Source organism: Barbus barbus, assembly GCF_936440315.1.
Source record: "Barbus barbus genome assembly, chromosome: 12".
NCBI lineage: Eukaryota > Metazoa > Chordata > Actinopteri > Cypriniformes > Cyprinidae > Barbus > Barbus barbus.
In genome coordinates, this window is record NC_136740.1 from 18813263 (window position 1) to 18825825 (window position 12563).

The window sequence follows — 12563 nt, forward strand, 5'->3', positions numbered from 1 at the left end:
TTAAATAAAAAATAAAAAAACTCACTATTTCAAAGTATTGCAACATTTTACCTCAATATACTTTGCCAGAATATTAAAAATAATGATAATTGTGTTGAAATATTTTAGGGAAAAAATGAGTTTAATATTTTTGGGGAAAAAAAGAGATTTAGGTTAATACATACTCACACAAGATTATTTCTATTTGACCAAAGTCTGAACTCAGATCTACAAAAATAGCAGTACTACAGATGAAAGAGAAATTAGTAAATAAAATATCAATATATAAAATCACAGTAATTACTATACACTAAATATAAATACCCATAATATTATTGTGCACTGTAAAGATGCTTGCACTTTTTACAGAAAAAAAGTTACCTTACTACACAGTGAAAAACTATTAACACTTTAACATAACATATGCAAATTTAGTGTAAAATAATGTCAAAATCGTGGTTTTTGAAAGTAAAAACTGTAAAGTTTGTTTTATTTTTTATAATTTTTTTTGCATTTTTATAATTTTCTAATTTTATAAATATATTTTAGGTAGTCTACTATTATTATTATTATTATTATTGTGATGTGTACTAATGATAATGTAAAACACGACTAAAGAAATATATTACAAAAATAGATTATTTTTAAGCACTTTAGGCTTGATTTTTAATATGCTGAATATAAAAAAAAAAAAGAAAAAAAAAAAAAAAGTCAACAGTATATCTGGAGCTTGGACTGCCTTCCAGATATCTAAATTAGTCCATACTTCTCTTTCCCTCTCCCTTTCTCTCTGTTTAGAAGTACTCACCTTTCCCAGCTGTCCAATCAAAGGGCCTTGCTGCCGGGGGGCCCGGCTTCTGTCTAAACACCCGCTGTCGCAGAGTTGACCCTGCAACCTTTGGCATCATTTTGACAGACAGCCAGGTGACTGGTTTTAATATTAATATGTCCCCCGTGCTGAGAGGAGATTCTATTTGTGTTCGGCTAAGGGAGAGCAGATGCTTTTTAAAAGTCAGGCAGCAGCCCTCAGTCCTTCACTGTCTTTTCAGGATGAACCAAACAAACATAAGCAAGTGTGAAAAAGAACTAAAGAAAAGTGTGCTCCTCACAGCTGTCAATTTATCACTCTCTCTCCCTCACCTTACAGCATCTCATCCTGGTCCTGTCCTACTTCATTCTGTCTCTCGACCCCATCATTCTTCCTTTTTCCTCTTCCTATTATTTAAATTCTCTGTTCTCTCACTTTTTCCGATACCTCTCTCCGAGTGCTGGACAGGTGTCAGGCCGTTCACACACCCTGCACAAAAAGGGTCCTACTGCACACTCTCACACACACACTGCAAAGGTCACAGTAAAGTGCAAATAAAATACCAATCCTGCATTAATCAAAGGACACCTTAGTGCTGATAGAAAAAGAGAAAAGGGTTTAAAGGGAAACAAATCTATGGGCTTAGCCTTATTAACTGTGAACACTGTCTCCCTCAGAACTCCAAAAAGAGCTGTGGGACACCTCCACATCGATACAAAAGACAAAACTACTAACCAACACTGGAGGACTATACAATTCACCTCAACTTTTGAATGGTTGTGTCTCACAAACAAGTCAACTGCCTACACTACCAGTCAAAAGTTTTTGAACAGTAAGATTTTTAATGTTTTTTAAAGAATTCTCTTCTGCTCACCAAGCCTGCATTTATTTGATCCAAAATAACAAAAGCGGTAATATTGTGAAATATTTGAATATTTTAAATAACTGCTTTCAAATTAAATATATTTTAAAATGTAATGTATTCCTGTGATCAAAACTAAATTTTCAGCATCATTACGCCAGTCTTCAGTGTCACATGATCCTTCAGAAATTATTCTAATATGCTGATTGCTGTTCAAGAAACATTATTATCATCAATATTTAAGTACATTTTTTTTCAGGATTCTTTGATGAATAGAAAGATGCAAAGATCAGCATTTATCTGCAATAAAAAGCCTTTGTAACATTATACACACATATACACCATTCAAAGGCTTGGACTCAGAATAATTTCTTTTGGGGGGGGTTATAGAAATTAATACTTTTATTTAGCAAGGATGCTTTAAAATTGATCAAATGGGATGATAAAGACATTTATAATGTTACAAAATATTTCTATTTCAGATAAATGCTGTTCTTCTGAGTTTTATATTCATCAAAGAAACCTGAAAAAATTATTCTAAGCTGTTTTCAACATAATAAAGTTTTTTGAGCAGCAAATCAGAATATTAGAATGATTTCTGAAGGATCATGTGACTGGATTAATGATGTTAAAAAAAATCAGCTTTGAAATCACAGGAATAAATTACATTATAAAATAAATGCAAATAGAAAACCTTTTTTAAATAGTAAAAAATATTTCAAAATTGTACTGTTCTTGCTGTACTTCGGATCAAATAAATGCAGGCTTGGTGAGCAGAAGACACTTCTTTAAAAAAAAAACAAAAAAAATCAAACTGTTCAAAAACTTTTAACTGGTAGTGTACCTAGACGGTATCATGAAAGTGTTCGCATGCACTCAACAGAAACACATGCATTCAAATTTTGTTTCTCAAAAGCGTTCTTCAATAATAATAATAATAATAACAAAAACATGTTGTTGTTCAGATCACCAGCCTCATAACAGCCACAGAAACAGACATCTTTAGATAGTAAATAACTGTCCTGCTGACAATTATACAGTATTATAACACACTGGGTGATGGTTTACTCTACAGCTGCAGTAGAGCACACATTAAACCTTCTCATTACACACAACACTGACAGCTTTAAGTCTGTTTGTTAGACAAATAGCTAATATTAGTGTACTTGTACAAGATGTATTCTGTAGGTCTTTAAACTTGCTTGCACAGCAAGAACGGATTGTCTTGGATTAAACTGTGCTCACACTGGATAAATAAAGACTGTCTCTAGAATGGATCCAATGCACTATTATGAAAGGATTTCTAACCCGGTAGCTTGAGAACAGCTCATAAGCTGAACCGGTGTATAGCACGGCATTACTACCACCTCAAAGAATTACTGACAGGTACTTTACACTACTCTTCAACATTCACTGGCATTTCAGTTCTGCCTTGCCGTGGAGCATTGAAGTTGAACATTCTGAAACAAGAATTCTCCAAACAGATCGAAACATTTGAAATGTTCTTCTTAAAAGTGTTGATCTAGACCATCATCTTACCTCATACTCCTCGGCCTCGATCAGCAGTTTGGCTGTTGTTATTCGGGATTCATATGGCGGGATGTTGCTCTAAAACAAAAAAAACAATACAGTAAATATTGACTGAAACGTAAATTATCTAAGGATCATAAAAGTCTTGATTATGTGATTTGATAAAGAAAATTATGAAAACTTATTTTTCATAATTATAGAAAAAAAATGCTACACTTCAACAGCTAATTAACAAAAATTAATTAGAAAATAAATACACTATTCAAAAATTATAAACAATTCAAAAGATTTTTTACTGTTTTTGATTAAAGACTCTTATGCTCACCAAAATAAATATTTTTCTATTTTAATATATTTTAAAACATAATTTATTCCTGTATTGGAAAAGTGTCCTCAGTGTCACATGATCCTTCAGAAATCATTACAATATGCTGCTTTTGTGTTCAAGAAACATTTCTAATTATTACTGAAAGCAGTTTTGTTGCTTGATTATTTAATTACCGGTACTTAGAATTTATTTGAAATATAAATCTTTTGTTTGTATCCATGTATAAGTTTTTACTGTCACTTTTGATCTATTTATTGTGTCCTTGCTGAATAAAAGTAATACTTTCTTTTCTTTTTTCCTTGCACATTGTTTATCACTGAATATTGTTTCTACTGCATCTACTGGAAAATGTCTATGAATAAAATGATAAAACTGACAAATAGTTTGAAAGATTTGCACTCTTTGGACTTCAAACACTGTATTTTTGCAGAAGAATTAAAGTTGATGTCGAAGGTATTGTCAATGGTAATCATCAGTGTGCCACAAATGCTTTCGATAAACCTTGATAAATCTAATTTTTACTCACAACATTTCTTAAATTACCAAAGTAATACAGGTGTTTAATAACTATTTTAGGACAGAAAAAGCTACATAGTGTATTGTCTACATAGTGTATTGTCTACCAGATTTGCATTGACTAATGGTCCATTAAATAAAAATAAAAAAATTCTGGTTGTGACAGATTTAAGGTGTCAATGCACATTTCAATAATCCCACTTTATAAACACTATTTCCTTGGCCAATATACCATCACACCATCAAGGCCACTTCATCTCGTGTTAATTGTAGCCTATCTGTGATGTTGTATTGTATACAAACACAATCTCTCGTATCTATACTGAAAAAATGTTTTTTGTAAAAAGAGTTGATGAGCGCTGAACCCAGATTACATCATGCTTTAAACAGGCACATACTCTCCTACCTGCCAAGATTTTCCAAATGTCGCAAAGCTGCATCTACATATGACAAATTTATGTCTAGTGACAGAAAGTTTGCTGAAATTTTAACCAGCAGGAAAGTAAACAACTTTTATAAATTCCCTCAACGAGTCAGTTCAGGTGAGGCTTGTTATTCTGTTTCTTCAGCCGTGTAGAGCCCTCCTTAACAGATGAACTGCAAAAATTCATTTAGGCACATGGAAATGAAAAAATGTATTTGAATAAGCATGAAACTTGTAGCCTTAAGCAAAAAAACAATGTTTTTAAGAGTCGCAAGACTGTCAGCGGCAAAGCGTGGTCACTTGATGAAGGATCTGTGTGTGTGTGTGTGTGTGTGTGTGTGTGTGTGTGCGTGTGTGTGTGTGGCCCCAAGGCCACCCTTGCCACAGCCTTGGCCTGGTGTTGAGAGGAAAAATGAAAAGATAAAATAAGCTAGTTTGTTTCCTTTCTTCCCTTATCTTTCCCAGACTAAAAACTTTTTAAGCGCAGCACTATTCCGTTCCATGCTATCAGAAAGAGGTCAAAGGAGAGGTCATGATGCATCTTATATTTATCTCTCCATTGCCTTTGGAACACAAACACCTGTGCACACACCTTATTCTGATCTTCTTCCTCCTCCATATCATGCTCTGTGCTCGCCAAAGACTCCTCTTTCTGTAGGCTAGGTAACCATGACGACACGCTCTTCTTCAGGTACTCACGCCCCTCCTGTATAAAAACAAAGTTGAAAGAGCCTCTTCTCTAGGTATGCCGATTGTAAAAATATGCAACAGAGTAGAATGACAAGTAGTAAAGGATAAGAGGAAATAGAATATGTTGAGAGGAAATAGGTAAGAAACTAAGTCAGAATGAGGAAGTAGTACTGTATATGATGAAAAGAAGTAGGAAATTGCACAGGTAATAAAAAGTAGTAAAGGATGAGAGTAGGTAACAAAGTAGAATAACAGGTAGTGGTATGAGGAGGTAAAATACAGAGTAGGATGAAAGGAAGTAGGTCAGAATGAGAGGAAGTGATAAAGGATGAGAGGAAGTGGTACTGTATATGATGCAAAGTAGTACTGTATAAAATAGCATGAGCATTTAAGAAGTAGTATAGACAGAGGAAGTAGCAAAGCATGAAAGACAAAAGAAAGTAGGATAGGAGTGGAAGTAGTAAAGGAGAAGAGAAAATAGAATACACTGAAAGGAAGTGTGATAGGACAAAGGAAGTAAGGCAGAGTGAGAGAGGGTAATATAAAATGAGAGGAGACCTTACAGCATGACAGGAAGATCTACTGTATGTGATGAAAATGAGTAGGAAATAGCAAGTGAATAATATGTGGTATAGGATGAGAGGAAGTAGCAAAAAGCATGAATAAGATGGAGCAAGATAAGAGAAATTGGTAAAGGACAAGAGGGAACAATACATGAGATGAATGGAAGAACAGGATGAAGTGAAGGACTACTGGATGTAGAATGCGTTGAGAGGAAGTTACTATGAAGTAGGAATATATGTTGTGAAGTATGAAACTGTATGGACAAAAAGCAGTGGTTTAGGATGAGAGAAAATGGTATTGAATTAGAGGAAAGAGTAAAGCATGAGAGGAAGTAGAAAATAGCATGAATAAGATGTACAGGGTAAGAAAACGTGGTAAATGACAAGAGGAAAAAACATTGGATGAGAGGCAGTGACATAGGATGAGATGAAAAAGTACAAGCCTGAAAATGGGTTGAGGTTAGAGGACAGAAAGAGACTCAAGTTTATGATTATAGAGTCAGGTTTTGCTGTCAGCCCTCTGAAGGGAAGTGTCTTCCAAAGAGAAAACACCCACAAATATTACAACAGCTTTAAGTTGCAGACTGAAGCTCAACTCAGACATGTTGGTCTTATGTCTGTTTGCCCCCTAGTGGTTCAAAGAGGAACTGCATCACAGCGGGTGTGTTCGCACTAGCAGTAAATCTGTCCCACATTGAGTCATTTCAATAAGCTTGTTTTATTAATGGCTTGTAATTAATTAACTGTGACCTAACTCTCTCATCTGCCATCATTGCCTATCCCTCATACAAAAACAAGTGTACATGCCCAAAACCTGTCTTAGTTACTCATTCTCTCACACAATTTCTATCTGTGTATCCACAGAAATACATGACTCAGCTTTCTCAGCTGTTCTCCACCTACACTAATTATGACTGCATAATGACCCACTGCTCAGAACGCTGCAGTGAGCCAGTGAGACAGTGAGGGAACTCTGGGTAATTCACTCCGCAGTTGTCCTGTCGTACCTCAGTTTTCTCGATGCTGAACAGGTAGCTGGCCATCAACTGGAGTGCTTCAGGGTTGTGCTCGTTGTACTGTAAAGCTTTGTTGATGGCCTCTTTGCAACGGTCAGCAGCGCCCTCCTCCATGCTGTCAAACAATAAATAAAAAGAGTTTAATTTTATGTGCTAATTAAAGCACATAAAAGCCAGTCAGTGATATTAAACATGTGTTAAGTACAATATTTTTGCATTAAAACCTGTGTGCAAATATTTTCACAAAGAAATTATGATCAATTAATATCTTAATGAAAAGACAAGAGATATGGAGAAAGGATAAGAAGAGAACAGGATAATAGGTAATGATATAAATTGAGAGATATAGGATGAGAAGAAGCAATCTAGGACAAAAGGAAGCAGGTCAGAATAAGATCAAGTGCTATAAGATAAAAGGAAGAAGGGTAGGATGAGAAGTCATCATACAGATTAAGAGCATGTTGGATAAGATAAGAGAAAGCGAGGATGAATGAGAGGTAATAGGAACCAGTATATAATAAGAAGTAGGATGAGATGAGGAAGTAGGAAGAAAGCATATAAATTTCATAATTCCTGTCACCAATGTGAGATTTTCTCTCATTTGTTGTTTGATTAACATGGATGACAGACAACAGGAATATTATGGTGCTTTTCCACTACATGGTACGGCATGGCACGGTTTGGTACTGCTCACTTTTGGAGGTTTTCCACCTTGTACAGTACCTGGTACTTTTTCAGTACCACCTCGCCTGAGGTTCCAAGCGAGCGGTACTATTACAAAAATGTGACATGTAAACCCTGCTGATCACTGATTGGCCAGAGAGAATCGTCACTACCTGCGTCACTGAACTTGCAACACGAGACACCAGACCCACAATATTTAAATCAGCACAACCAGCAAAGGATCGAATGCAACTCATTTATTTTTTTGAACAAACACACCTTTTTTAACAACCAAAAAATGGCTGTTTCATGGTCTGTTGAGGAAGCACAGATGTTCCTCTTGTTGATAGCCGAGGAGTGGATCCATCGAGAGCTTGATGGGGCGACGCTGAATGAAAAAGTTTTCAGGAGGTCGCTCAGCTCTTGGCCGCAACGTGTATAATCCCGCCCAGAATAATCCCCCCCAGGAGATTTGGGGGAAGTTGTGGCCTAATGGTTAGAGAGTCGGACTATTAATCCGAAGGTTGCGGGTTCGAGTCTCCGGCCGGCAGGAATTGTAGGTGGGGGGAGTGAATGTCCAGCGCTCTCTCCACCCTCAATACCACGACTGAGGTGCCCTTGAGCAAGGCACCGAACCCCCAACTGCTCCCCGGGCGCCGCAGCATAAAATGGCTGCCCACTGCTCCGGGTGTGTGTTCACGGTGTGTGTGTTCACTGCTGTGTGTGTGTGCACGTTGGATGGGTTAAATGCAGAGCACGAATTCCTTGTATGGGTCACCATACTTGGCTGAATGTCACTTCACTTCACTCTAAAGCTGTACTAAACTGCAGTGGAAACGCAAATAAATCCAAGCAGAGTAGTACCATGCAGTCAATAACTTCAATACTCCTGTCTTCGATGAGCACCGTGTCTAATGGTATATCGCCCACCCCAAAATGGAAGTAAGGAAAGTAGTAAAGGTTGCGAGTAATATGTGTGTCTTTAATCATAAAAACCTGATAAATAAGTTTGAACTTTCTAAATTTAGAATAAATATTTAGAACCACCTGAAACCACATGTAACAAAACTTTTCAGCTTTTTTTTGCTTGTGTATATGTGTGTACACATACATATACACTCACCTAAAGGATTATTAGGAACACCATACTAATACTGTGTTTGACCCCCTTTCGCCTTCAGAACTGCCTTAATTCTACGTGGCATTGATTCAACAAGGTGCTGAAAGCATTCTTTAGAAATGTTGGCCCATATTGATAGGATAGCATCTTGCAGTTGATGGAGATTTGTGGGATGCACATCCAGGGCACGAAGCTCCCGTTCCACCACATCCCAAAGATGCTCTATTGGGTTGAGATCTGGTGACTGTGGGGGCCATTTTAGTAAAGTGAACTCATTGTCATGTTCAAGAAACCAATTTGAAATGATTCAAGCTTTGTGACATGGTGCATTACCCTGCTGGAAGTAGCCATCAGAGGATGGGTACATGATGGTCATAAAGGGATGGACATGGTCAGAAACAATGCTCAGGTAGGCCGTGGCATTTAAACGATGCCTAATTGGCACTAAGGGGCCTAAAGTGTGCCAAGAAAACATCCCCAACACCATTACACCACCACCAGCAGCCTACACAGTGGTAACAAGGCATGATGGATCCATGTTCTCATTCTGTTTACGCCAAATTCTGACTCTACCATCTGAATGTCTCAACAGAATTCGAGACTCATCAGACCAGGCAACATTTTTCCAGTCTTCAACAGTCCAATTTTGGTGAGCTCGTGCAAATTGTAGCCTGTTTTTCCTATTTGTAGTGGAGATGAGTGGTACCCGGTGGGGTCTTCTGCTGTTGTAGCCCATCAGCCTCAAGGTTGTGCGTGTTGTGGCTTCAGAAATGCTTTGCTGCATACCTCGGTTGTAACGAGTGGTTATTTCAGTCAAAGTTGCTCTTCTATCAGCTTGAATCAGTCGGCCCATTCTCCTCTGACCTCTAGCATCAACAAGGCATTTTCGCCCACAGGACTGCTGCATACTGGATGTTTTTCCCTTTTCACACCATTCTTTGTAAACCCTAGAAATGGTTGTGCGTGAAAATCCCAGTAACTGAGCAGATTGTGAAATACTCAGACCGGCCCGTCTGGCACCAACAACCATGCCACGCTCAAAATTGCTTAAATCACCTTTCTTTCCCATTCTGACATTCAGTTTGGAGTTCAGGAGATTGTCTTGACCAGGACCACACCCCTAAATGTATTGAAGCAACTGCCATGTGATTGGTTGATTAGATAATTGCATTAATGAGAAATTGAACAGGTGTTCCTAATAATCCTTTAGGTGAGTGTATATATAGACATATACATACATACGTACATATAGGGGTGGGCGATATGGGAAAAATATCATATCACGATTTTTTATAGAAATATCACGATTCACGATTTTTATCACGATTCTTTGTTAGTTTTACTATTTTGGTTTTACAAGTTGTCTGAGCATTACAGCCAAACTAGAAAGACAAAGATGCATGGCAGATATTTAGGCCAAAGTGGGTGAAGATAAAAAATCTTTGTCATTATTTAATTTTTCTTATTAAAAAATAAGAACAAAGATACACATTACAAATACACATAATATACAAATAAAACAAACAGTGCTTTATTTCCAGGTACAATAGGTGTATTTAGCAGAGCATTCAATGAAATTGAATGAACAAATATAAAAATAAAACACTAGATAGACTGATTCCTAAAGCAACTGTATTAAAGTTTTTCAGTCAAGAATAGCGAGTGATTTTTCTCTTTGCGTTTTGTTAACGTTAAATGAATAGTTCCCCCACAAATTAATATTCTGTCATCTGTCTGTCAATTCTGTCATAATGTTGTATTTTTATATCATCATTTACTCAAAAGTTGGTTTAAACCGGAATGAGTTTCTTTCTTGTGCTGAACATTTATAAATGCTATTTTGAAGAAGGTGGAAAACCAAACAGTTGCTGGTCCTCAGTGACTTCCATAGGATTTTTCTTTCCTACTATCAAAGTCAATGTAGACCAGCAACTGTTTGGTTTTCCACTGAGTAAATAATGACAGAAATTTAATTTTAGGGTGAACTATCCCTTTAATGACAGTCGACAGCACGTTTAGTGTCCTGTCCCTTTAAGAGCTGCACGCATCTAATATACAGGCACGCATCCGTTTCTCTCTTAACTATTTACTTTCATTTTAGAGATAACCAACTCAGTCTGTATGTAAACCTTGTGTGTTTTGACAGTATTAGCGCAAAATATAACTTAGTTGAGTAATCAGGCGCTGTTAGACAGGCGTTTTAGTGCGCGTGCTTCAGGTGTATGCGCTCAGAACAAGCGCACGTCAGACCAGCGCGCGAATTAAACATTTAACCAGCAAGGCTTGTATGCAAATAATGTACTTTTGCGATCGCGAATAAGTGCAGTGTCCTGTCTGAGTAACTCTACTGCTGTATGTCGTGTCGTACAGTACATAGAGACGGCGGCGCCAGAACTGTATTTGACAATGTGCGCGGTAGCGCGATACTACGATATTTCTTAAAAAGCAGATCGTGGAGACATTTTTATCGTCCACGATCAAAAATCGTCATATCGCACACCACTACGTACATACATACACACATATACACTATATTGCCAAAAGTATTGGGTCACCCCCTCCTAACGAACAGGTTTGACTACTTGAGTAATTTCCATGAGTGCAAATCTTAATGTTTAAGCATATAATGATATTCTAGGGAATTGTGTGCTTCTAATTTTATAGCAACAGTTTGGACAGGACCCTTTTCTATTCTAATCTATTCTAATTCTGACAATGCCTCTGTGTTCAAGGTTCAAAAAGAAGCAATTGATTCAGTCAGTGTGGAACAACTTGACTGGTCTGCATAAAGCAAAGTCCTAATCCCAGCTAAACACCTCTTGTGTGACTTTAAAAGCAGACCTTGAGCCAAAAACTTGTCACCAAACACCAATGACTTGTACATATGGGTACAGTCATTTTAGACACTTTCAAAACTGTTTCAACAGAGATTGAAATACAATTTTTAAATACATGAACTATGTTTTCATCTTTGTTGCTACAGTTTTCAAAGTGCCTTTTTCTGTTCTAAAGAAGGGGGTGTCACAATACTTTTGCCCATATAGTGTATGTACAAATCATTGCAGACCAGTTAAGTTGTTCCACACTGACTGAATCAATCATTTCTTTTTTTGAACCGTGTCTTATACACAGAGGCATTGTCAGGTTAGAATAGAAAAGGGTCCTGTCCAAACTGTTGCTATAAAATTAGAAGCACGCAATTCCCTAGAATATCATTATATGCTTAAACATTAAGATTTGTACTCATGGAAATTACTCAAGTAGTCAAACCTGTTAATTAAAAGGGGGTTTGGCAATATAGTGTGTGTGTGTGTATATATATATATATATATATATATATATATATATATATATATATATATATATATATATATATATATATATATATATATATATATATATATATATATATACACTGTACAGATGAGTCAAAGAAACAAACGTTTTCTGAGCAAAAATAATGACAATCATACATTTTTAACCATGATTTACAAAAGACATCCAGTAAAATGTAATTCAGTGTAACAATAGTTCATATAATACAAAAAAATCTGATCAGGCATATTTAGAACAAAAATCATTAGATGACATTAAAAGACTCTTTTTATGGATAATCACATTGCAGCCCCTCAAAACTAATCAATTGCATTTTTATTAGTTTTGCCACTATTCTTCAAACCACTAGGTTTTTTGTCAGCAAGAAGTTTTTAATCATTTAAAATATTTTTAAAAAAGTGTAATTACTTTTTCTTTTATATATTTTAATAAGTACATGTCAGACTAAGTATGTTGTTTCATTTTTACATACATATATCTGTTACACTGAATGATTATGGAGAACTTTATTTTTACAAAAATTATCTGAAACATTAAAGTAGACACTTTACTTGCATTTAATATGCTTTTTAATTTAATGTGGACACCCTGCGTGTTTTCGCTCTGTATGGGTACAAGGTCTACACCAAAAAATTACAAGTTTGACCAATAATTGAACTAAACAAGAGTTTCCACAGCACCCAGGGGCATCAACACTAGTGAAGAAAATGTTATTTGTTAGCACACAC

At 36.3% G+C, this 12563-nt stretch overlaps 1 protein-coding gene across 1 annotated transcript in view; it reads right to left on the minus strand.

The window, feature by feature from the left end:
• Positions 1-12563, minus strand: part of LOC306877980 (uncharacterized protein) — a 90773-nt gene that overhangs the window by 73310 nt on the left and 4900 nt on the right. The window contains exons 6-8 of the mRNA XM_079430050.1: positions 6708-6831; positions 5040-5153; positions 3189-3257 (exon numbers count right to left, since the gene is read on the minus strand). Of these exons, the coding sequence (XP_079286176.1) occupies positions 3189-3257; positions 5040-5153; positions 6708-6831 (307 nt within the window). The remainder of the gene's footprint in view (positions 1-3188; positions 3258-5039; positions 5154-6707; positions 6832-12563) is intronic.